Raw genomic sequence first — 27,570 nt, forward strand, 5'->3', positions numbered from 1 at the left:
TATTTCTTACTCTCCCCAGAAAAATCATTTTTTTAATGAAGAAACAGAAATAAAATGTAAATGTTAAAAAAGTATTTCTTATTACAATAAGGAAATTTACATAAATATATGAAAATTAATTAAAGCAGGCGTTTTCCTTTATTAAAGGTAATATGAAAACACTTTTGAGAAGGAACATGGTATTCCAAAAAAAAAAAGACATTTCATTTACTTATGTAATGTCCTTCTAGGTTTAACAGACCAGTGCCCTTCAACAACTTCAAATAAATCTTATTGTATTGTATTAGTCACCATTTTCCTTATCTATTCCTGATAGTTTATACTGTAGGCCAGGGGATTTCAATCGTTTTTTGAAACTGTACCCCTTCTACCTGGAGGTTTCAGCTCAAGAACCCATTTACAATTTTCGCTCAAGAGAACGGTACCTCAGTTGCGATAAAATGGAGAATAATCTAATACCCCCCCCCCCCCCCCCCCCCCGCTTATCTAACAAAAAAAATTACGTCACAAGTTTGTTTGACAACCTGCTGTTTTAGGACAGAACAATAGCCTTAATTCTTCAAACTTTTAATTACAAGTATTTGGATGCACAGAATTAAAAAGACAAGTATTTGGTAATGTCTTTGGAAACAGTCGTATTTGCTTTCTATTCGTCAGAGTTAGTATATATATATATAATACAAAATAATGTGCACAACAAATTTTTTGTTAAGATTTACTCTCAACCCCTCCTAGGACTCTCACTCTTTCTCTGATAGCAATGTTAAAAATGCCTGCGTGCTTTTCCACTCGTGTGACGACATATTCATGTGACAGACATAGACCAATTAAAATGCGGTTCCAGCCCAAAAACCGTGTCTGTGTCATATGTCGTATTTTCGCCCCAGTTTCGGTTTGGAGTGCAGTTCCCGGATGTTTGCCCATGTGAACAAGTAAGCTGGTCAACTCCGCTGATTTAACATTTGAAGTTCCGTCAGTGCCTAGGCGGTGTATCAGGAGAATCTGCGTCATTTCCTGTTCCAAGCTTTCTCTTTTTAAAACGATTGCATTTTTAAACACGATTCACCTGGATTTATTTAGAGACACCCCTCCTTAACACGTACGTGTTATTATTTCTACGATCGATGTTTTCACCTGGCCTGACAAGAAATCTTTATCGCCGAAGTGCTGTCAGAAATTGCCAGTGTCATACATGTTCATAAGCAGTCAACACTGGAGTGTGATTTGGTAGCGGGTAGATTAGGCCTATTATTATTAATGCAATCACTAATACAAATAGTACTAATGCCTCGGAGGTGTCCCGCATTTAATTGTGGCAGCACAGTAAAAGGAAATAGTAATATCTCCTTTTCAATTTTCCGAGGGTTGATCTTTTGTACGTTTTAGAGCTCCTGAATTCAGCTTGTTATTTATATACAGTAGATGCTGCAGGTAGCCGTCAAAAAGCTGTCATTATCTGAAAGTTGTTCATAAGCGAAAAGCCATAGTATAGGATTGGTTCCTGTAAAAATGTTAACATCAAAAGCTGTCTTATCAGAGTTGCTAATAAGCGGCACCATTTTGTATAAATGCATCATTAAAAAGGCAATGTCTATTTAGTGTCTGGATCTATTAATTAATAGCAAATGCTTCATTTAAAAAGATGTATTTCTTTTTAAGAAGCTTGCCATTGGCTGAAGTCTGTTTCATATCCTTTCTCCTAATATTTATGATTTAGCGGCATCTATGATTACCATTACATGAGAGTAGATGTTAAAACTTCATGCTGATTTGAACTCGGCTCTCGCCAAGATAAGCACCAACTAAGACGTAGCTTTACACTAAACTAATGTGATCCATCTGCGTCTCCATCCATTTGTGTTTCCTTCCGTCTGTTGATGTAGATCTCCTTCTGCCCGGTGTTGACGGCTGAAGTGTACAGGGATCAGCTTATTTATACCTATTGTATAAATGCACAATTAAAAGTGCATTGTCTATTTATTGTCTGTATCTATTAATCCAATCTGTAGTGTTTTGTATATCACGTGTACTCGTATCTAACCACTATCAACTCTTTGCTCTTGAACTGCCCCGATATCAAATTGTTCTGTGTTGATTTGCTCTTATTAGGACCTAAGTCATTATCTTGCTCTTAGTTGTACTGAAATTCTTGATATGTATTTTGTGTATACAACTGTAAGTCACCGATTAAGGGCGCCTGCTAATAAATAAATAAACAAATAAATAATAACAGCAACTACTTCATTTAAAAAATATGTATTTCTTTAAGAAGCTTGTCATTGGCTGAAGTCTGTTTCATATCCTTTCTCCTTATATGTATGATTTATTGTTTACGCATTATTAAAAACACAATGTCTATTATTGAAAATAATCTATATTATTAAAAATACATTGTATATGTCGTATTAATTAAGCAACTGCTTCAAGTTAAAATATGTACATTTACATCTCTTTAAATTAAATACCAGCTTGTATTTATATTCTTAGCTCATTTCTCAGGTACGGTTGCAATTCATGACTGAACAGTTTTGAATACTCTAACAATAGTAGTTCTTAGTGTATTTTATGTATGTTTTACTTATATCCTCTTAAACTTTAGATTTGATTTACGAATATCAAAAGATCATCCCGCAGAAAAAAATGAGATATTACTATTGTTTTTCAATATTGCCAAAACCTCTAATGCATTATATATACTTAGTTGTTGTCTGTCCTTGACAACCAAACCACACCCGCCTTGGCTGCACATGAATATGCAGGACAGTGGCAAATAAAGAGCACTTGGCAGGCCAGGTGAAAACATCGATCGTAGAAATAATAATTTATTTCTAAGCAGACGCCCATATGTGTAGGAGGAGTGGCTAAATAAATCCAGGTGAATCGTGTTTAAAATGCAATCGTTTTAAAAACAGGCGGCTTGGATATAAAATGAGGCAGATTTTACATTATACAGATAAGGGATACATCGCTACCGGAACTGTGCATTTCCATGGTGCACCGCTTCGACAGGGACGGAAGGAAAGGCGGATTGACTACCTTGCAGAAGATCTTTGCTTAAGTTCATTTAGAAAAAGTTTGCGCGCGCAGTCTTTTTTTTCCGCTTCCGGTTTAGTCACGCGCATGTTCTTGATTTTTAGGTTTATACTGGACGCATAGGTTTTCCGTCTCAGGGTTGTATAAACCGCATGTGATTGTTAAACATCAAAATATTAAGTTGTTTTTCCGTTCTCGAGTGACTAAAAACAAAATCACAATCGTATTATCACATAATTACTATTTTGCCGTAATTTATATACTAAATATCATTGGCACATTTGATACCCGCGAGTAAGATTTCCATTTCTGAAACATGGGGGCTTACTTGTCACAGCCCAACACAGTAAAATCCACAGGCAACGGAGGGAACCAGCAGCTGAGTTTTGGGTTTGCAGCCATGCAGGGGTGGAGGGTTTCCATGGAGGTAAGCTAAAAAGTACCTGCAGGCTCCAGAATACCATTTTACAAAATGTAATCTCAAACCATGTTAATGTCCGCTGCAAATATATTCGTAGTTAATGCCCTACATGTTTAGTATGTGTTGAGTAGGATGTTTCATACTGTTTTTGTTCAAGTGGCAAGTTGGTCAATTTTAAATGCTTGAACTTTCATAGAAGGAAAGCACTGAATAGATATTGACTGATACTTTCATCAGTCAGTCGTGTATCTCGCATCATTCAAGCACTTGGTAGATCAGGTCAGAAGGTGGTGATTTATCTATTTATTTATTTATTTAAATAATATACCGGCCTGAATGTTACACACCCTGTATCTGTTCGTTGAAACCTTGTACATATGTCTCACAGGGCCTAACCAATACTGTATTATTGTTGAACCAGGTTTAAACCCGAAAGTCAGATTCTGACAACTTGTATTTATTCATAAGTGCTTGTTGAAAGGTTTAATTTGTTATATTAACCACATATGTAGCCACATCAGGGTTAATGCAGTACAGCCTTAGGTCTTCATACTGAGCGCGTCGGCGTCCAGCGCATTTTGACGACGTTAAATTGCTTTCACAAAAGGCGTTCAAATAACTAGAACGTATGAAACGGCAAGAAGTCGATATGTGTTATTATTAAATAATATACTTATTAATTACTACTCGTTCGTGTGTATGATGGAGCACTGTCCCTTAAAATAAAAACCTAGACAACCATAGTTAGATAAGAACACAGTGCAAATAGGAAGAAAGGAAAACATACCGGCATATAATAATAATAATAATAATAATAATAATAATAAATAATAATAATAAATAGCAATAATTACCCTAATGCTGAATTTTTACGTTTCTCTACCATTTCATTTCCAAATGCTGCTCCAAAAACGCATTTGCAGCCTGTATTTCCATGGTTTTATATTTCTTACTGCCGGTCCACTTTGTTTTTTGCTCGTTTTTGGAGAAAACTGGTCCCGCGAGCTTTCCATGGGGTTTTAACTACATCTGAGTCACAATACATGCTAAATAAGTAAAACAAGCAACAGTATAGCACTTGTGGTTCACTAAAGCAGTTTAACCAACAGAACCATTAATGTGTTGAATATTTAATATGTAGGCTACCGTTGAAGTTCTTAATCATAAAAAAACTAAGCTTTTTATACAACTGTTTGGTTTAAAGATACAGATTTCTGTTTGAAACACAAGGCTTTATACTCATGCCATTCTCCACAAATTAGTAAGCATTTTGATGATTGAACATTTATGTATTTACTGTCTGTCCTAAAAAAAAAAGTAAAATATACATAAACATGAAGATTATGTGTGTTATATTTATACACGTATGTATTTAATTCAATTGGAGGATTTTTTTTGTTTGTTTTTACCCGTCTGGACTCATTTTGTTACTGTTAAAAATCCTAAAGTTTTCTTTACTGTAGCTATGTTTGACCCCGTTCACATGTACTGAGTCGGCCTTGGGCCATCTCAGGGCCGTCTCAATTTCCATTGACAGCTGCGGTTATAGGGGGCCTAAGTGCGTTCACATATGTGGCTCAAAAGGAATCCTAAATTGCAGCAAAGTGTTTGTCGGGAATGTAAACAGTGACCTAAACACTGCTTTACCGGAAGTCGGCATAAGAGATTGAGCTGGGAAATTTGCAGATGTAAATATGGCAATCATATTTTTTGCAACACTGTTGGTACTGTACTTGCTGCATAAGATACAATAAAGGCGTGTGTTGACAGTGCAATCGATTACTGTGGAAAGAAGCGATCGTGTTGGATCATGCGTAAATGCAGCAAACAAGGATGTGTGCATTACATTAGTCACAATACAGATTATATATTAATGGTGACTGAAAATGCAACGTTGTATGCATTATTTATCAATATTGACATTTATAGTCTTTTTCAAAAAACAAGTGATCAGGAGAGTGTCTACATCTATAAAGAGGTATGTGAAAAATACAGCGAACAATGGGTGGGGCTTGGCGATTCAGTACCTTTTAAACCTGCTTTACTCTGGGGGTGGGGGGGAATATTTAAAACAGCACATGTGAAAATAAATTGGACCTGATGTGCCTGACAAGCTCGGAACAAATGGACCGCTAAGGGTGATTTGAAGTATGTCACCACACTGACGGGTTAAGGCCAGCCCAGGGTTGGGTTCACACATGCACATAGGCCGGCCCTGAGACGGCATTGGTACTTTCGGGCGCATCAAAAAGCTGGTCTAAATTTCACCCGGCCCAGTACCGCCTTTTCATTTTTCGAGCGTTCACACATGAGATACGGCGGCCCTGGGCCGGAATAAACCGCAAGTGTGAACGGGGTGTTTGTTTCCATTGTCTTTAAGGAAACTTTTAATTTAGGCAATATCTACTGTTTAAATTTTCATCAGGCAGCTTAGGGGCAACCTGTTGATGTTTGTTGTCATGCTGACTAGTGGGTGATAGCTGGAGTGTGATTGGTTAGACGCGTTTACGCCGGACACGCACAGAAGAATAGGACAAGTTCTATTTGACGCTGTCGGGTTTATGCGATGCGTCCAGTGTGAATGCCTCTATGTGATGTATAGTCAGAGGTGATTCGTGGCTTGAAAAACTGGTGAGGCACAGCAACCCCTCTCCCAAAAAAAAAAAAAAACTAAACAAAAACTAAAGAAGCGAAACATGAAGCTAGCTTTCTAGCATTACCAGATCTTTCGTCACAAATGGTTATATGCCAGATTGTGACAATCAAGAGAGCTGTAAACAACACTTTACAGGCGATGGAAGTATTGTCACACTCGTGCTGTTAATAACATTCTGAGCTATAGAAGTCAGTTCGATTTCTGTTGTCTCTGGAGTTGGTGGTTTAGCTGTTTTGTTGTAGAAAAACTCCAAATGTAGCTGTCTTTTTACCATTGTACAGGGCTACATCAAATTCACTCAGTTTTAGCACATTTTTGCAGACTAACACACTTTGGTTATGTTACTAAGGTTTGAAATAAACTGCGCACATACATATTCTCTACCCACTTACGAAAAACATAAAAATACTATATTTTTATTTTTAAATAATAAACCCTGGAGCAGGGGCTTAGCCAGGATTTTATTTCAGGGGGGGATGAAAATGGTAACTTTAAGGTGAGTAATCACAGTGGTGCAATTGGCAACCTGATTTCTTATTTGTGCATTGACAATTCATTTTCGAAAAATAAAGAACAAACTTTTTTTTTTTTTTAACATTAGACCAAATACACTGTTGTGCAAAATTGATAAAAAAAAAACTATTCAGTTTTAGAACACTTATGATCAAAAACAAAAGGAAATACAAAGCAAAGGACTTGAACTTTTAACTTGTGCATCAGATTTCATCTTCACATTATGATAATAAATTAAAATAACTATATATAATTTCATTCGTACTTATGGCTGTTCATTTTTGTTAACTAACATTTTGTCTTCAAAGCAAACCATTTTATTTAATTTCACAAATCCTGACTAATTTTAGTTACAGTTTGACTGGCGCAGGACTGCTGGTGGTAGGTGCTATCTTATTGTCTTCAGACGGTTCATCAACAGTCTTCTGCCGTTTAGACGAAAACAAATAGCACATTTAAAAAAAAAAAAAAAGTTTTCCTTTCCCTACCGCTGTCAGGCCATACTTCACGTCTCTCACTCAGTGTTCCGTCACGTTGCGCGTCCGTTTGTACTGTAAAGTGTAAAGCTGTGTGCATTGTCCAATCAAAAGAGTTCAAGGTTGAACCTCTCGTGAATGACAGTAAATAACCCAATCACAAACAGAAATTTGAAACTCGCTCTTTGGCAGACAGCAAGCATGTCATTGGTCAATTGTGAGTGGCAGTTCATGTATATACTAATTGAAAGCAGTACCGATTGAAGCGTATTGAGGCCACCAAAAAAAGCACTTCTTTTTCCTGTAATGCAGTGGCTAAGCCCAATCTATTCTTTTCAGTTCCTACCTGAAATCCTAGTAGATTTCATATTAAATCATGTCATGATCATCTTGACCCTAATGGTTCTGCTACTTTTAATTTACACAACATGTTTTAGTTCACTATATCTGAAATTCCTCAATCCTTATTGGGATTTGGACACACTAGGTCAGGAATCAGTCATTTATTGTATCTATCATTTCAGTTTCTCTACCACATTAATTGGTCATTTAGTAGAGGCTTTTATACAAAGTGACTTAGAGACTAGGGGATGAACTGTGCATCAACAACTGCTGCTGGAGAGTCACTTGCAAGGACCTCAGTTTTATGTCTCATCCAAAGGATGAAGCACAAAGAGGTTAATTGACTTGCTCAGGGTCGTACACAGTGAGTCGGTGGCTGAGCCCAGATTTGAACCGGGAACCTCCTGGTGACAAACTGATAATATCTCTTCAGCCAAAGAAGCAGGCACAGTAATTTAAGATGTTACCATAATGAAAAACAGTAAATGTAGTGCAAGTTTTGTACTAAAGCAGGGTCAGCTGCAGCTAGGAAAACTGAGTTTATTCCTCAAGCTGACCATTTTAAGAACGGTGATAGCAGAATGCATAGAAATACTTGGGACTTGTAGTAAAAAGAAATTAAACATTTAGGATTTAAAAAATGAAATGTAATGCAGGTTATTTGATTACAGTAGAAAAACTGCCATTCACTAAATTTAGCTCTCAGATTGTGGTAATGAAAAACTGGTTTATAAATGTCTGCAATATATGACAATGTGCTTGCTGTGATGTATTTAATATTGTACATAACTTAAACTCACTGAAAATAAACTTGTTTTTTTAATTAAATAAATAACAAATATTAGAGCTGGCTGTGCTACACGCTGTCAGGTTTTCACTAACATAGACTATGCGAGCTGCTGTGTGCTATTTCCCATATTACAACTACATATAGACGGGATGGACTGCATTTAAATAACAAGGGAACTAGTCTACTCGGAGAAAAGATCCTCGAGCAGGTTCGGAAGCATTTAAACTAGAAAGGAAGGGGGGAGAAATCAACAAAAAAACAGAAGGGAGACCGCATCAAAACAAGAACAACAACTCAGGTAAGACAACCATTAAATGTATTTATCTAAATGCTAGAAGTATCAGAAACAAAATTCTAGAACTTGAAGCTACTGCACTAACAGGTAACTATGATGTGATAGGTGTTACAGAAACGTGGTTGTCTGAGAGTGATGGGGACGAATATAATATTTGTGGGTATACACGGTATAGGAAAGACAGGCAGGACAGAAGAGGAGGAGGGGTAGTGCTATACATAAGAAACAGTCTTGAAGCCCAGGTGTTAAACCTGGACAAAGAAAATAAAACCGAATCAATATGGGTCAGAATAACAGACAAAAATTCAAAAGGCATAATAATAGGAGCATGCTATAGACCGCCAGATTCAGATGGTGAGCACAATAATCTGTTATACAATGACATTAGAAATGTGTGTAGCAAAGGAGAAGCCATACTAATGGGGGATTTCAACTTCCCCCAAATAAAATGGGAAAACCCGGTGGGTAGCGCGAAGGATGAAATAGAAATGGTGGAAATGACAAATGACTGCTTCCTAACACAATTTGTGAAGGCACTCACTAGAGGGGAGGCATGCCTTGATTTAGTCTTTTCAAATAACGAAGATAGAATAACTAAAACAGAGGTCAGAGAACCACTGGCAAACTCAGACCACAACATGGTCTCATTTGAAGTGTTTTTTAAATCCCCAAAAGTAAAGACTAAAGCTAAGGTTTACAATTTTAGAAAAGCAAACTATGAAGGCATGAAACAGAGACTAACAGAAGTAGATTGGAGTAAAATAGAGAAAACACCCACAGAAGAAGGATGGTTGTTCTTCAAAAATGTAGTACTAGAGGCGCAAAACAATTACATCCCTAAAGTAGACAAATCTAAATGTAAAACTAAATTGCCAAAATGGTTTAATAGATCAATTAAAAAAAATATTCAGCGAAAAAAGGCACTTTACAGAGCATTAAAAAAGGACCAAAAAGAAAGTACGCAGAAAGAGTACACGGAACTGCAAACGCAAGTCAAAAAGGAAGTTAGAAAGGCCAAGAGAGAAATAGAAATGAACATTGCTAAGGGAGCTAAAACCAATTCCAAAATGTTTTTCCAATATTACAACAGCAAGAGAACATTCAAAGAGGAGATTAAATGTTTAAGAGATACAAATGGCAAAATCGTAGAGGAAGAAAAAAAAATAGCAAATATGTTAAATGATTACTTTTCACAAGTTTTTACAAAGGAAGATACTGACAACATGCCCCACATGTCATCCAGTTCCTATCCAGTTTTAAATAACTTTAGCATAACTGAGGCAGAAGTGTTAAAGGGACTAGGAGCTCTTAAAATAAACAAATCCCCTGGGCCGGATGAGATCCTCCCAGTAGTACTCAAAGAAATGAAAGAAGTAATTTACAAACCGCTAACCAAGATCATGCAGCAGTCTCTTGACACAGGGGTGGTACCGACAGACTGGAAAATTGCAAACGTAATACCGATCCACAAAAAGGGAAACAAAACTGAACCAGGTAACTACAGACCAGTAAGCCTGACTTCTATTATATGCAAACTTATGGAAACTATAATAAGATCCAAAATGGAAAATTACCTATATGGTAACAGGGTACTGGGAGACAGTCAACATGGTTTTAGGAAAGGGAGATCGTGCCTAACTAACTTGCTTGATTTTTTTGAGGATGCAACATCGATAATGGATAATTGCAAAGCATATGACATGGTTTATTTAGATTTCCAGAAAGCTTTTGACAAAGTCCCGCACAAAAGATTAATTCTCAAACTGAACGCAGTTGGGATTCAAGGAAACGCATGTACATGGATTAGGGAGTGGTTAACATGTAGAAAACAGAAAGTACTGATTAGAGGAAAAACCTCAGAATGGAGTGTGGTAACCAGCGGTGTACCACAGGGATCAGTATTAGGTCCTCTGCTATTCCTAATCTACATTAATGATTTAGATTCTGGTATAGTAAGCAAACTTGTTAAATTTGCAGACGACACAAAAGTAGGAGGAGTGGCAAACACTGTTGCAGCAGCAAAGGTCATTCAAAATGATCTAGACAAGATTCAGAACTGGGCAGATACATGGCAAATGACATTTAATAGAGAAAAGTGTAAGGTACTGCACGCAGGAAATAAAAATGTACATTATAAATATCATATGGGAGATATTGAAATTGGAGAAGGAATCTATGAAAAAGACCTAGGAGTTTTTGTTGACTCAGAAATGTCTTCATCTAGGCAATGTGGGGAAGCTATAAAAAAGGCTAACAAGATGCTTGGATACATTGTGAAAAGTGTTGAATTTAAATCAAGGGAAGTCATGTTAAAACTGTACAATGCACTAGTAAGACCTCATCTTGAATATTGTGTTCAGTTCTGGTCACCTCGCTATAAAAAAGATATTGCTGCTCTAGAAAGAGTGCAAAGAAGAGCGACCAGAATTATTCCGGGCTTAAAAGGCATGTCATATGCAGACAGGCTAAAAGAATTGAATCTGTTCAGTCTTGAACAAAGAAGACTACGTGGCGACCTAATTCAAGCATTCAAAATTCTAAAAGGTATTGACAGTGTCGACCCAAGGGACTTTTTCAGCCTGAAAAAAGAAACAAGGACCAGGGGTCACAAATGGAGTTTAGAAAGGGGCATTCAGAACAGAAAATAGGAGACACTTTTTTACACACAGAATTGTGAGGGTCTGGAATCAACTCCCCAGTAATGTTGTTGAAGCTGACACCCTGGGATCCTTCAAGAAGCTGCTTGATGAGATTTTGGGATCAATAAGCTACTAACAACCAAACGAGCAAGATGGGCCGAATGGCCTCCTCTCGTTTGTAAACTTTCTTATGTTCTTATGTTCTTAATTAAAGGTGCAGTCACCAAGGCCTGCAAAATATATCTAATATATAAACATGCTTGAGTTCATTGCACTTGTCAGCTGCATAGATTAATCATTCAGCAGCATAAGGCAACAAACAAGTGAGTACAAACATTAAGTTAATATTTTAGTATCACTGTAATTTAATACACCCTTGATGTGAGATGTCATTAATACACGCTCTATCTATCACTCTTGGGGTTGATATGGCATCTCACACCTTGGGTGTGTAAAATCACAACGCATCTCATTATCTTTCTTGCCGATATGCAGCTGTAGATAATTTAAAGTGAGAGCTTTCAGGGTTTGTATGCTGTTTTGAAAGTGGGGGAAAAAAGACATTTTGCGAGCTGCTTTTCCAGGTCTTGAAAAAGTAGAAAGTATACATTTTAGCTAAAAGGTCTAGAAAAAGTATGGAAATAGATCATTTGTTATCAAGAGCAAATGAAAAAGCAGCAAAGTACAACAAATATCCATCTTTATTGTGACATCAATACGGCGTGTCTATAGTAAAAGTGGTATCTGTGTTTTAAAACATTTGTTGATATTGACAGTGTAATGTCAAGTGCAGTCGTCCAGATAAGCTGTGTACCTGACATTTTTATACATTCAAAAAAATCTGAAATTCGCACTAAATTTACAAGTACACACAGCGATTTCACTGTCTGCCTCCCCTACCACCCCTAAAACTTCCACTAGTAACTCCCAGAATACAGTGTCTTCAGTTACTAAGAAACTGTACACAAGAAAAACCAACCCAACAAACATTATCCAGTCTCCTGCTTGTCCTGTTGCCTTTGCAGCCAATCACAGTAAGAATAAGAAATTCAAAGCTACAAAAGTGTAAACACCCTAATCCAGCTACAAATCCAACTGGAACCACAGTCGGAAGCAACCGCTAAAAAATTCCCTTTAACATGAAACAAACTGTTTTATAACTTATTAATGTTTTCTTATTTTATTTATCTGTTTGGCTTTATGGCTTGAAGTTTTAACATGTTCACTGAGTTTAAGAATTGAACGTTAAAATACAAGTACCATAATTCATTTGCAAAGTCAGTGTGATACCTCAAAAATGTGCTGAGCAGATAAAGAACCTTGTAGAACACACGTGTGGTTGTACAGTAGTTCAAAGTAACATTGTAGTTAAAATGGAAGACTTTTTAATGCATACTCCATTAACATTAAATATTGTACAGTGTTTATTGAGATTACTCATGATTCAGGGTTAGAAACTAACAAAATTGTGGTGCTAGTCCCTTTTGAAACTTGCTACGCCTTCTGTAAACTTATTAATCCTTGTGAAGTTCCTGTGTCGGAATCAACAACATCTCTTGGGATCTTTAAAATATTAGGCTTACATTCTATTTTCCTAAAAAATTGACACACATTTTGATTTTTCTTTTTGTATTAAACAAAAAAAAAAAAATGTGGCAAAGTCGTGGATAATTTGCAGGTGATTTAAAGAACAGACAGACGATTGTAATCCAGGTGAAAAGGTTTGTTTTATTTAAGTCCAGTGCCTGACAGCAAAACATAGTGGAGGTAAGTAATACAGCGACGTGTATCACTTAATTTATAATCCCTGTGTTTCCCCCCAAATAATCATCCTGTTTTTATTATACACCCACAGAAAACATAAAATACATACACAGGTCCATTAGTATGTGAATTAGTGCTCGTGGTGCAAATACAGTTTTATTTGTGACAGCGTTGTCTGGTTTTGTGCTGGCCCCTGGCAACAGCTCCAGAACTGTGTTAACTGTCTGGTAGAGTAAAAGACAATTACAAACAAAAAACCATAACACTCATGATTTCTTACAATAATACACTCTTACTGCCCTTCTGGCTTTTACTCACTGCGAACCAAGTGCGAAGGAACAGATTACGGGTGTCCACCCCCCCTTATATGCTGTCGTGCATGACCCCTTGTTAAACTAATGCAGCTGCCTTTACAATCTGCGGCTGCTACGTTGTTTCCCTTCCAGGTCAATACGTTCTTGCAACGGAGTCTCGCCTTTTTCTAGACTGACTGACTTCCCGACACGGGAAAAGAACTGTCAAGCCAGCCTGTCCAAAAAAACTTCTTCGCTTAGCACCCTCACAGGTCGGGAGGGAGATTTACAACCAAGGTTCATTGTATTTGTCACATAATACTATAAACATTAACCCTTTGCAGTCCATTTATTCAGCGCTTATCAGGCACGTCGGGTCCAATTTATTTTCACACGCGTGGTTTATTTTACATGCGCTGTTTAAATTTTTTTTCAGAGTAAAACAAGTTTTAAAACGGACACCCAGTACGGTATCTACAGCCAAGCCCTACCCCTTGTTTTGCTGTATTTTTCACATATCTCTTTATAGACGTGCATACTGATAAATCCAAACCTGATTTGTTTTATTCCCAAACTCCTCAATAATGCGATCCAAGTGATTATTTTATTACTATAACATCTCCAAAAAGCTCTGCAAATGTCTGATATTCTTTGATTGCTGGATGCAGAAGCAGCTACCTCCTTTTTATGTCCGTGTTATCTCTAGTGGATGGGTCTATGAGATACGCCCCTTGTTTCCGTTTCATTCTGCTGCTATTGGTCTCACTTGGCCATTTGAAAGGTTTTCTCAACTTTTTCTGGAGAAAAAACAACTAGAGACCTGTGCTTTACGTCTTTGATGTCGGACAGGGTTCGACATTGGACAGGAAAGGGAAAATTTTAATGTCGGACCTGATCCGACATAGGACTGCAAAGGGTTAATGCTCATTCCCAGATACATTGAGTTTCTGCATCTGCCTTCTCCACATTCTGAACACCAATCAAGTCTGTGTGGATAACACTGTTGATAGTTTACCTTGCATAGAATATCACTGTTTCAGTAATGGAACTATCTGTAGGACCTGCCAAGATAACCGACAAATGTGCCAGTTTAGCATTTCTATAGGTTTTCCCCACATTCACTCATTTTGTCTCAACCTGGTCACAAATCTATTCAATATCAGAGTACGGTCATGCATGCTTTGCAAGGGCGTGAGCTGTTCTAAAAAGCACCTTTTAGCTTTAAAATCACTGAGGTGTTTATGGCATGTAGTAATTGTTATGCTTTTGATGTGGCTTGTTTTGCAGTCTTTGCCTTAATCAGTTTCAAACATTTATAATTACTTGATTTTTCATGCTCTTAAATACTAATCTTAAAGGTAGACGACCCAGTTACAAATGTGCCGCTCTGGGTTTTGTCAATCTGGACAAAAACCTTGCAGTACATTTTATTTTCTGAAGCCGTAGACTTACTGCAGCCAGTCAAATGGTGAAAGCTGGAAAGTGTACTGCCTCTTTCCTCTGTCATATTCCTTGTCTTTGCAAATCATTCTTTGTTTTGTGGTGGCGGGTCGCAACCTTTAAGGAGATGAAGGGAGGTAAGCATTTTGAATGTTTGTTCACTACTGCTACACCCCGTTAGAAAATGGCTTTGCCTGCATCTTTTAAAAGCAAGCCTGTGAACGTGACAGTATATACACTTTTAGGCACTTGGCCACAGGACTGCTGAGACACAGACATCAACTAGTCCTCATCTGTTTTAATTTGCCTCGGGTGAGCGTTCATTTCTAACCCTGCGACTTCTAGGTAAAGTTACATTTTGCCCCCTGAAAGTACTACATTTTACTCTGTGTTAACATTAGATGGTAAGTTACTCCCAGACCCAAAACCTTATCTGTAGCGCTGGTCCGGTGTATAATGGAATGTGCTTATGAAAAAAGGGTTATTTGACATGGCTTTTTACGGGATTAGAAACTAACAAAATAAAAAATTAATGTGTTTTGCAGTGCGCAGGTGTAGATGTAATGCAATGCTTAAACATATGACAGACAACAAAGTTCTCGGTCCAAACATTCCTTTGTTTCATAATCCAGGTCGTTTGGTGACTGTAAGTAATAATCCCTGGTAATACACAGCAGTGTGTACTGCACAGTGAAACCTCGGGGATCAGTCCCAAAATAATTAACACAGTATAAACCGAGTGAGTGCTAACGTGCAAGTGGTGAAATACAATTTATTAGTGGAATGTGCAGTGCTGTCCGGGTTGATGCTGGCGTTTAGCGACCGCTCCCGGTACGTGTTAGCGGTCTAACAAGTACAAACGTTTACAATTTGTACGACAAAACAAACAAACAATAAACACTCCATGGTTGTATCACAGTCCTTTAGCGGTTTTCTTTCAACCATAACAAAGGGGCAGTTTGCTTGGCCACATCCCACATCTTCAGCCATGCTCCCTTGGTTAGCGAATGCAATCGTTTTTGCTCCAATCCTCGATTGCCACATCGCCTCCTGTCTGGGGCAATGACTTTGTGTACTGTGGCACTGCTCCCTTTCTAGATGGCTGACTTCCATCTTTCCCTGGAATTAATTGACCTTACACTGGGGCTCTGCCCATCCTAGTTACTGTTGCTAGGTCTGAAAAACAAACTGCAAAGTGACTGCAGGGAAGGCTTCTTTGCTTGGCCTTCCATCAACTTTCTCTCCTAGTTTTCTGCCCTATTGTCCAAATTTGAGACTGAAACAGAAGGCAAGGCAGTATGTATCATCACGATACATAAAAACCGTAAAGCTCAAATGTCCTTGTGATGATAAACAAGAAATTAGAGTTGAAGCTGAGGTCTACCGCTCGCAGAGGAAAAATGAAACTCCACACAATAATTATTATAAAAATAGTGTGATTAAAAATGCGCTATGCAGTTGTAAAGCTGTGTAAGAAATCTAACTGATATTTAGAGTAATAAGTGAATAACATTTGAATGTATTCCCGTTGTGTTGTAATCCTTTTTATGTTAGCAAAGGCATTTCTTTTTTAAGTGAACAACAACAAACAAACCAGATTTGGTTTATGGAACTAAACTGAGTCAGATCAAATTGAGTTTTAAATTTAAATCTTGAAATGGCTCTTTCAACATGCACACGATGAGTTGCAATCTTCTTTGTAGAAGACACACTCTGCCCTGTATTTCTGTGGCATAATCTCAACTGATTCCTGTGAGACCAAATAGGAATTTCTATAAAACGGTAAAATATATAATTTATCCAATCAGTAAATAACTGACTGGCTTCTTGGTGGGAAGTCTGAAAAGATTTCCCCTATATGTGAATTCCAAGTTAAGCCGCACCCTTCTTTATTGATAAGAAAAAAAAGCTGACTTGGGAGGGACATATTCTTGGTGTACTCTAGAGGGGGCTCAAGATCACAAGGGACCAGAAACATATAAAAATATCTAAAATTATGTGTAGGTAAAGCCTGTGTAGTATTTAAATAGTTTTGTAACAGTATAGTAAGTGGCAAAGAAGATTTTGCAGCAAGTTGTCTGCTCAGTTCTGTATTTTCTTCAGTAGCAACAGCAAGCTGATCTTTCAGATGTTTGTTTTCAGCAATCACGACTAAAACATACAGTGGCTGAATATTGTGCTCCTAAGAGGGGAAAAAAAAAAAATCCATTACTCACGGTATTTCATTATTGATCATATTTTAAGGCACCATTCATGCAGAATATCGAGGTGCCAACAAGCAATGAAACCACACAGTGTGGAAAGCTGATCTCTCTAAGAGATGCCCTTACACCACTGTTTGCTGATCTACAAAAGATGAGCAAAGAGTGGGAACGCTTGTTGCTCACACAAGAAGATGCCATGGCACTGGAAGTGAACGCCAGGGATCAAGTGAAATCTCCTCTGTGGTTTGAGGGTAGGAAAGACAGACTGACAGCCTCTCAATTTGGGTCAATCTTATTGAGGAAAACAAAACCTTCAAAGAAATTAATTTCCAGCGTAGTAAGTCAGCCTCATATGGTGCAACATATGGAAAAAATAGCAGTTTCTCATTATCTTCCTGTGACAGGGTCTTGCTCGTGTCACGCGTGTGGGTAGCTGCTTTTCAAGCATACAGAGGCGCGCCGGCACAGGCGCGCAGGTTTTATTAACAAATAAATAGAAAACGAAAGTAAAATAAAGGTGGTCAGGTGACGTTACCAGCGATGGTAACGCACAGAGGACTAGTACATCAAGCTGTACAAAAAGTGCAAAATAAAACGCAGTACAACAAACTATAAATCAGAGGTGCCGTGAAAACGGCAGGCCTTGCAGCAGCTCCGATCACAGTGATCGCCATGCTTTTATACTGACGCTCCACTGAGACACGCCCACCCACCTGCTGGAACAGCTGATTGCTTTCAGCTGCTGCTCCATGCAGACGGGTAATCGTCCCCAGTGGAGCGCAACCTACCTGTGAAAAATACGTAAATTTACAGCGATTAAAGTAGACCCCTAGCTATAATAGGTGAAAATAGAAAAACTGCCATTCTTGAAATTAAATGTTCGTTTTCCGCACATGACATGACCTTACCAAAGGCATGTACTACACTAGGCAGCGCTTTTTTCTTGAAACAAGATGACAATGGGCTATCCCTCAGATTATGGGGCAGCTGTTGGTTACGAGGGCACATCACTGTGATTTTGTGGTTTTTACAAAAAAGGTTTTACCCAACTCTGGCCACTGTTCTAAGAAACCACAGAGTTCTATGTAAAATACCTTTCACAGTCCAACAGTAAAAAAAATACACAGAGAAAGCTTACCATTATCCTGTGCTGGTTCAATAGAATTAACTTGATCAACTGATGCAATACCACTAAAAAGGTTAAAATGTAGATGTTTTAATCTGAACCTGTTTTTTTTTTTTTTACTTTTAGGTATTTTATTATTTGTTAATGGAAGGGGGAGGGAGGGAGGTGTCTTTATTTCATGGGTCTTATTTAATGTGTGCTGTAATGTTTAAAGCACTGACTATTAGCATTTAGGTCTATTGTTATACTTAAAATACTGTAGCGATCTAGGTTAACGCAGGCAGGCGCATTACACAGGGTGAGGCGGGTGTGAACCAGGGACCTCTTGCACTAAAGCATAGCGCCGATACCGCTGTACAAAAGAGCCAGCTCGTTTGCAAGGAGCGTATATGGGCTTATGTCCTTGTATGTGATTACATCACCTACCAGCCCTGCTGCTGCCTTCACTCGTGCACGCTACAATACTGTATGTTACTATATATTACTTCCAGTCTGTCTAATATCTGTTAACTAAAACATAAAATACTCCACAAATAAGGGAGATATTAAAAAGTTAAAGGCTCCTTGGAAGATTTGTTTTCTTACCTGTCAACTGCATTCCTTGCGATGGATCTTTCCTTTGGTACTTACCTTACAGGAGTAACAAGTGTGTAAGGATTAGCAGGTAGTGGGTGCAGATTTTTCTCAGATGGTTGTTCGTCGACAAAGTGCTACAAAAAAAAAGTCAAAACATGTCACCGATTCAAGGTTTAGTCATTTCGTACAAAACCTTGCACGGAAATTGATATACTAAAATAGATGTCTCGCCTAATTTGCCATGGTCAAAGTTAAAATTCACGGTCTGCTATGGATTCCAGTCGGTGTTGAAAACACTATGTAACACAATTTTTGTTCCTTGGTAGTAAGTGTTATTTCCTAATTGCTTATGCCTCAAAAGTATAGAAAATGGCTATTATTCCCCACAAACTTTGTAAATCTCGAAAAACTACTCGCTTCTAAATCTTTTGTAGTCATTTTTGTATTACTTTAGTATAAATACATGTTAATTTGGATTCATATGTTGTTTTTTTCTGACTTTATGTGAACGAAAAGACACATTTGCCTGTTTTCCCATTGGAAATAGTGATATTTTGAAATATCACTGTCCTGGTCACAAAAGCAAAGTTTGTGGGGAATAGCCATTTTCTATACTTTTGAGGCATAAGCAATTAGGAAATAACACTTACTACCCAGGAACAAAAAAAAAAAAAATAATTTGTTACACAGTGAAATTAGTAAGCACAATAAATAGTTCATTTTACTAGATTTAAGAAATGTAATTTAAACCAAAATACAATTTGTAATAATTAACTACTTTTGGGTAATATAATCTTATTAATTTACGAGGACTTTCACAAATCGTCCTAAATTACTGTGTATGACTTTGTACATTTGTTCTTATCGTATAGTGACGGATTATCATAGTTTTTTCAGCAGTCATTATTTTAACATCTAGCTACACCTAGACAAAGGGACAGGATTTAGATGTCTTGATTTATTCTTTTTCTTTTATTTTTCTTTCAGGACAATAACTTATTTATTTTTTGGATGTCTAATAAATACATATATTCTTACCTTGGTGCATACAAATATGTGCTTGTTCCTGTTAACTTTATCTGCATTTCGCTGGTTGTGATGAAGTCCGCACAGCTTCATCCAAATCCTGACGTTTCTTTTTTTGCGACTTTGGTTTAGGAAAAGGGATGAACTTCACCCCTTGAATTCTCTCGGGATACCTTGTGTCTGAGTTACAAGTACCCCAGGCACATCTTTTTACCATTTTATAGGTAGGATCTAAGATTTTATTGATTCTCTGACTGGCGTCTCGCTGTTTTCCAATGGCACTTTTTCGTTTGTTGGACAAAACAACAGTAACTAGGGTGGTCGGAGTCCCAACATAAGGTCAATTGTCAGATCATCCAGTCTGGGGCACACTGTTCCCTTTGCAGTGTGCCCTCACAGGTCGGGAGGGAGATTTATAACGTTAGGTTATTACCTTAACCCTGGTTCCCTGAAAGAGAATGACAACCATTATCGAATGGGAAAAGAGCACTCTCTGACTGTCAGTCACTGAGCATATATAAAAAAGCTGCCCTATCAGGACCCTGCTGTGAGGGGGAAGTCCCTCCCACCTCCTGTTGTATAGGGAGGTCCTCACGGTAACATGTCCCCATTTTCTTTCGACATGACATGGGGACATGACCTCGGCGGGTAATGGTTGTCATTCTCTTTCGGGGAACCAGGGTTATGGTATATAACCTAACGTTCCCTTTCAATGGAATGACAACCATTACCGAATGGGAAGCTGTAACAAAGCTGTCGTGGTGCCAGATTACTGACAGTACAGCCTCATGGCGATAGCCACAGAGCCCACTTGACGCCTAAGGGCATGCTGCCTGCAACGCCCTAGTGCGAAGAGAGGTCTTGCACGGTTTGCCACATAATGGTGGTAGAAACCTGGTAAACGTCTGACTACCTGTCCATGTAGCAGCATTGGAAAGCTCATCCAAGGAAGCGCCATGAAGTCGCTTGACCCCTGGTAGAATAGGCCTTGATGTCCCCTGGCAAGGGGGAGTCCGTCTGTTCATACACCAAGCGTATAGCATCTGCCACCCAGTGCACTAGACGTTGCTTCGATAGGGCCTCGCCTCTAGAGCGGGAACCATAGCAGACAAACAGCTGTTTGGACTGTCTCCAGGACGCCATCCTATCCAGATAACAGTGCAGAGCCTGAACTGGGCAGAGTGTGTGCTGTCTACGGTCCTCCCCTGACTCATGCGGGGGAGGTATGAAAGTTTCCAAAACCACTGATTGGTTAATATGGAATGAAGATACCACCTTTGGCAAAAAGGCTGGGGATTTGTTTTTAATGTTACCCGCGAGTCATTTCCAGTAAAAGCCATACATGTGTCAATGGACAGTGCATGAAGCTCGCTTACTCATCAGACGTAGACGCAATGGCTATTAAAAACGCAACCTTCAAGGAAACATGGCAAAGTTCCGCTGATGCCATGGGCTCAAATGGGGGACCTGTAAGGATCTGCAGTACCAGTTCTAGATCCCACTTGGGGACCATACTTTTCATGGGAGGACAGAGCCTCCGAGCCCCTTTTAATAAATTGCACTGCCAGGAAATGTGCCCCAGGGGACAGAGTCAGTTTTGTCGTGGCACACTAATATTGCTGCCAGGTGTACCTTCAAAGTGGACACTGATTTTCCTGCATCAAACAGATGTTGTAAGAAGGTTAGTATCATCTCAATAGGACAGGTCACAGGATCGTGACCTCCGGCAATGCACTAGTCTTGGAAAACTTTCCACTTGTATGAGTACTGGGCTCTAGTGCTCTGCACTCTAGCAGAGTGTAGCGTTTCTACCACTGCATCTGGCAAACGATGTCTAAATAGAAGGCTCCGTTCAATGACCAGACTCAGAGTTGGAGCTGGGCTGGGTTCAGGTGCCATAATAGCCCCTGTGCTTGGCTCAGGAGGTCTTTGCGCAGCGGGAGCTGCCACGGTTGACCCGACAACATGTCGAAGAGGATAGCAAACCAGGGGTTCCCCTGCCATCTGGGTGCAACCAGCAGAACCTGTGCTGTCTCCACCCTGATCCTGTCTAGTGTCAGGGGTATTGATGGATACAAAAGCCCCTGTGGCAAAGGGGTGAGCTAGCGCATCTACTCCCATGGGGAACCATAGGGGCAATGAGTGGACTCGGCTGTGGCAAAGGGGTTGACCTGTACAAAACCGAGAATTTGGAGGCGACCTCCGTAGCCTTGTGGGACCTCTCAAGGCTCACATCAATGGTCTTCCCAAATGTCTGCCCCGGTGTAATGTGGGCATCCAGTAACGCCACCCTCTCGGTCTCCACGACCTTGTCTTGTGTCAGCCACAAATGCTGGCGAGCGGCCACCAGTGACCTTCCTGATGCCTGGCCCAACTCCCCTATTAGGTCGATCATCACCCTTGCTACCGCTTGAGCTCCCCTGTCTGCCTCTGTGGATCTCTACTGCAGCCTTTCTGCTAACTGGGTTTGATAGAGCACCAGTATAGCCATGGCGTTCGCAGCTCTTACTGACATCGCTGCCGATGCGTATGCCTTCTTGAGCATGGCATACGTTCTGCAAGGCTTAAAGGGCAGGTTGGGTCCTTATCCCTCTTGGAGAAGGTGGAACCTTGCACCATACCGTGACCGTGTCCCTGATAGTGAGGAATGTGCCTAGGCCTGCTTCTTGGGCTCCTGCAGTTTGCAGTAGAGACTGCTGTTCTGGAGGCTGAGGGTGCAGGTGCTGGGTTGCACCAGGAGGAGTGCACCAATTCGAGGAAGTCCTGGCACAAAGGGAGGGCTTTCTGTGGGTGCCCTTTTTGTTTGAGGAATTGGTTCCCCTTTCCCTCCTGTTCTGCCAGCCAGGTAACATCCGTGGCTGCAGCTGCATGCTGCATTAGTGCCCAGAACTCTTCCCTCTGCGACACATGCGGCAGGGGCGGTAAGTAGCCCCCCGATGGAAATGGCTGTGTCCGAGACATCTGACCTTGATGCCGTCAAGGACAGCTCGTCTGAGTTAGGAGGTCTAGGTGCTGGGGATGGGGAATGAGATTGTGAAAGTTGGGGCTGCCCGGTGGTAGGGGGCAGTCTACCCTGCGATTTCAGTAGGGTCTCCAGCATAGTTTGCTGAGACCTCACAGTCTCTGCCAACTCCTGGAAGCGCCGCTCAGCCGAGCTTGCATGCCTCCGAGGCGACTGTGACCGTGAACGTCTGCGCTTGTGTGGGGAAGGAGAGCAGTACCTGCGCGGTGACTGCCTGTCCCTTGGTGAGTGCCCCCTCGAGCGGTACCGCTTCGGCAGTGACCAACTCGCATCCCCTGAGAGGTGCCTGCGTCTCTGTACCGATTGGTGGGGCAGGGGAGGGTGACCCAGGAGAGCTCCCTGGTCACTGTAGTGGGTGTCCTAGAGGACCTCTACGGAGGACCTTGGACCACTGACCTAATTTTCCCATGGCTCTGGGGATAGGGCTGCTCTCCTTCTCGAGAAGTTCCTGCACAGAGAGCAGTCCAACTCGCCTGCCATGCGGCCAACGCACTGGTCTGGCCAATCTCGCAAGAGGGATCGAAACCAACTCTAGTCAGTAAACCAGAGACGGGAAGCTGTGTCAGCTTGCCGACCACGAAGCTCAGCTTGAAATGTTTATTTTATTGTTCATGTATTGTTGTTTACACAAATTCTGGCTGGTTTATGGAGTTGGGGGTTACAGCCTGTGGGTAATAAATAGTTATGAATTACTACCTGTAATAATGAATGTACTCATGTACACACATTGTCTTCACTAAAGTTCCAATTTAAAGACGGTACGTTTCACTGTAGCTCTTGGGATAAAATTGCTAGCTAGGTGGCTACATTTTAATTAGTAGTGGGAGAAAACCACTTTAGCAAATCCCATAGAATCTGCCAGAACTAACGAACGCTAAATCTACTAGGTTGGATACTACTTAGAGTATAAATACAGAAACGAGTAAATCAGATTTTTTTTTTTTTATTATTATGTAACACCAGGTTACAGACATTGAGTCCCAAACTTTAAATGTGTTACTGTTTATCGGTAAAAATAAAACTTTATTATGAATATATTGTGCGTGTGTATATATGTGTATGTAAATGTGTATATAAATATTTATATATTTGAGTGACTGAGATGACAAATAAAAGAAAGAGAAGTCGCTGTCTTCTTGTTTTAGAGTCCAGATAAGTATAGTTTATTGAAGATAGTTGCAAAGTTACAACCAGACATCTTAAAGGTTACACGGTGACAACAGTTTGCAGGTATCCTCTTTCCAAACACTGATCAGAGCAATACAAAGAACATTTCAGTATTTTCAGTTTAATTGCAGTCTCTCAATTAAACCTTAAACCAATCAGACAAAGACACAAATCTCTTATCAGTTGGTTAACTGTCCATTTGTCTTAACCAGCGTTCCCTTTAAGGCTAAAATGCGCACATTTTTCGCAGTAACTGGCAACAACCTTCGTACTCAGTTCACTAACTTTTGCAAGTTATCATAAATATCAATCTCAAATCGAGACTCCAGCCTCTCGAAGTAAACCTATTTTGAGACCATTCATACAAAGCATTAAGTCATTTTTGTCTGTCTTGCAGCTGATTCTCCCTCTGTAAAAATGCACGTCACATTAGTGCAGAGCTCACTCGGGCACCAGCGAATCTACTGATACAGGGTGGGCAAAGCAGGTCACTGGCTGCTCATGAACTTTACAGTTTTTAACTCTTTGCATAATTGAATACTAAAACCAGTAAAGCACAATCTTCCGTCATTATTTAGAAGTATAAATAATCCGGTAAACATAAGTAAAAATCACAATACTCACACTTTGATGTTTTTTGTGTTATTTCCCTTTCAAAAAAACGACCATTTCAGAAATCATCTCAAGCGTTTTGAAACTGGTAAAAATATAATCAGCACATTAGTCAAACACAAATTTAAGTGTATAGTAATTGAATACCATGGCCATTATTTTTTTGTGAGTTTATTCATCATGTAACTTCACTCCATGTCTCTGCTGAAACTCAACATGGCGGCTGCACCAACGAAGAAAAAAAAGCAATGTTTCAGAGCTAAAAAATCTTACCTATATGAGGATGGTGTGATAGTTTTCTTACAGGTTTGCTGTAATTTGCGTGAACATGTACGAGTCAATACCATTAAATATACTACCAGTTGTAAACACGTAGAGAATAAGAAAGCAAATAAGACGACAACAATGGCAAAGCACTTCATTCTATGCTAAAATTCAGTGAAAAACTAAGACCTAAGATACTGTGCTCAAGGCACAGCTTTCCAGAAGTAAGTAAGCTAAATTAATTGCATATTTCATTATTGTTTAGTTTATTTCTTTCCATGCTGCCTTCCTTTAATGAAGCTATAATTAGCAATTTTAAACCATGGCCGTTTGTTATTTAAATGATATTTTCTGATGACGAAGAAATGAGCTAAAAACTATTTTTTAGCTATACAATCCTTAAAGGAAATTGATCACTTTACTGTGTAAAGGATGTAGTAACTGCACTACACACTGTTGGGTTCATAAAGACATTCTGTCTGGAGACACGCTTCTTTTTAAATCTTGCAAATAACACCGCAGAATTAGGAAAGAAACAGTTGAGAGGATTAATTAAAAGGGGCGCTATTTAAATTAAAATTGGGTAATACATAGCAGTGAATCTGTTTTAGAGCAACAAGTCAGTCAACACGCCTTTTATCAGTGTTTCATATTTTATTCTGGTTATTATAATGCCAGTAAAACGCTAAACTTAATTTGCAATATTGTACATAGGAGTACTCTCACATGACATTGCTGCACTGTTACTAAACTGTTTCATATTTATTGTAAATGCCAGCAATAAGCTAAACAGGTATTTTCAAAACACCTTTAATTTGTAGAGTGAACTACTGTGTTAGTGGAAGACTGTAAACATGATTCTCACAACTGTGCTGGACATTTGGTTTTCTGAACTGTTGTAATATAATTCCTAGGTTTTCCTGCTTATTTTAATGCCAGCAGTGAGCCAAGTGATGTCTATAAACATTGAGAGGTTTGAAGTGTCTTCAGGTGCTTTACTATCTATTACAGCAACAAGTCTGATTTGAAAAAAAAAAAAAATTGTGGTAATATTAAATTTACTTTAACTATCAACACTGAATTTGTTCAGTGCCATATTTAATTATTAATATGTTGATAGAGTTGGAACAAATGGAATTGGTCATTTTTGAAAAATGGAATTTGGTAATCCCAAGATGCCAGAAGGTAGTGCAGACGTCAGTGTTTTATGCAGTAGTTATAAAGCAATTTTATGCAGGCCACCAGTTAAGCATGCAGTCTATATCTGATAAAACCAACAGGGCTGCATAGGATCAGAGGATAACTCAAAATCAGAGGCAGAGCCACAATAAATGTCTTGTTTAAGTCTAAAGTAAACTGTAAAATTGTTGAAATATTGTTTCAAAATTGTGTAGTGCAACAAAAACATATTAAAAGGGTTAATGCATGGCCGAAGGTTTCTCACTGATATTATACACTTTCTCAGTCAAAACGGCAAGTTTCTCAGTATCTAAAAAGCTGAGAGGGGACCCTGATTATGATTAATGTTGCATTCAATGCAAATTTAAGTGGTTGCGGGGAAAAGAAAACCCAAGACGGAGTTGTTCTCATTTTCAACTGATGAAGGGACCTACCCACAATTATAGCAGCACTGTGTTATTTCAGTATACGTCCCCAAAGTCTTAGATATAACTCCAGCTCATTCTGAATGTTTGCAGAATGGACACATATAAAATAAACTAGCAAATGAGATTCAGAAATTGTGTATTTCCTTTCGGAATGAGGTCATGTCAGAAGGGAACAAATTCCAGCTGTTATAACACTCTAAGCAGAACTCACTGAAACGTAACTGAGCTCACTGCCCATAACATACAGACTCCTGAGCTTCTTGCAGCCTTCTATGGTTTCACTGTTTATCTAGACATGCTTGTTTCCTTGGTTTACAGCACAGTGCGTATCTGGGAAATGCAGTTTCCTTACCGAAATTCACATAATGACATCACTCAATTTCTCTGGCAGTCAATTTAATGCTGTTTTTATCGCCATCAGGTATATGTAGGTTGCAAATGGAGACCTGGAGATAGGATTTCTGCCATGCTGAGTCTGCTACATACAAATGTTTTTTATATAAAAAGTTTAAGCAATGATGAGCGCAGCAGAATATTTTGGTTCAGTGGAAAGCTTCCCACACGCCATATCTAATCTGCGGCACGGCACAGTATACCGTAGTTATTAAAACCAATAGTCCCCCCCCCCCCCCCCCCCCCCCCCCCCCCCCCCATCTGTCAGATAACTTAGGAATTTACTGAGCCTGTACACAATGTTTCTGTGCTTTAGGATGAGCCTGTACACAATGTTTCTGTGCTTTAGGATTTGTTTAATACTTGCCCCCCACACACACCTTTGGGTAGTGTACTAACAAACATAGGCTACTGTATTTTTATGAATGAATTTGTTGATTAAAAGCAGATAAATCTATTTTAAAAAAAGAGAGAATTCTGCTACCTGTATTAAATGCTATTTTTTAATTTTACTTTTTTTTTTTTTCCTTTTACATATTCTAGGAATGGGACTGGATCCAAGTTTTTTATTTTTTAAAAAAGGAACCTAATTTCAGTTTAAATAGCATTTAATACAGCAGGGGAATGTCTTTAAGATTTAAGAATAAAAGTTCACTGCTTTTTTAGTGTTAGTATGTGTACTTCTGTACAAAAAATAAATCCATGAACTGATATTTTTAACTTGCAGGATGCCCATAACTGTATTCCAGAGCTGGATGAGGAAACGGCCATGTTTGCAGTTTACGATGGACATGGAGGTACATACATGATTAGTTTATTGAAATAATCTTAACTAATAATAGTATCCCTATTGGAATCCATGTAGAAGTTGCGCACTTGGTTCCACTGTCGTACTTGATCATCTCAGTTTT

At 39.1% G+C, this 27,570-nt stretch overlaps 1 protein-coding gene across 1 annotated transcript in view; it reads left to right on the forward strand.

The window, feature by feature from the left end:
- Nucleotides 1–2,913: 2,913 nt before the first annotated feature.
- The window catches only part of ppm1g (protein phosphatase, Mg2+/Mn2+ dependent, 1G), an 80,140-nt gene continuing 55,483 nt past the window's right edge, over nt 2,914–27,570 (forward strand). The window contains exons 1-2 of the mRNA XM_041250721.1: nt 2,914–3,460; nt 27,387–27,456. Of these exons, the coding sequence (XP_041106655.1) occupies nt 3,350–3,460; nt 27,387–27,456 (181 nt within the window). The 5' untranslated portion in view covers nt 2,914–3,349. The remainder of the gene's footprint in view (nt 3,461–27,386; nt 27,457–27,570) is intronic.

Source organism: Polyodon spathula, chromosome 5 (genome assembly GCF_017654505.1).
Source record: "Polyodon spathula isolate WHYD16114869_AA chromosome 5, ASM1765450v1, whole genome shotgun sequence".
NCBI classification, from domain to species: domain Eukaryota; kingdom Metazoa; phylum Chordata; class Actinopteri; order Acipenseriformes; family Polyodontidae; genus Polyodon; species Polyodon spathula.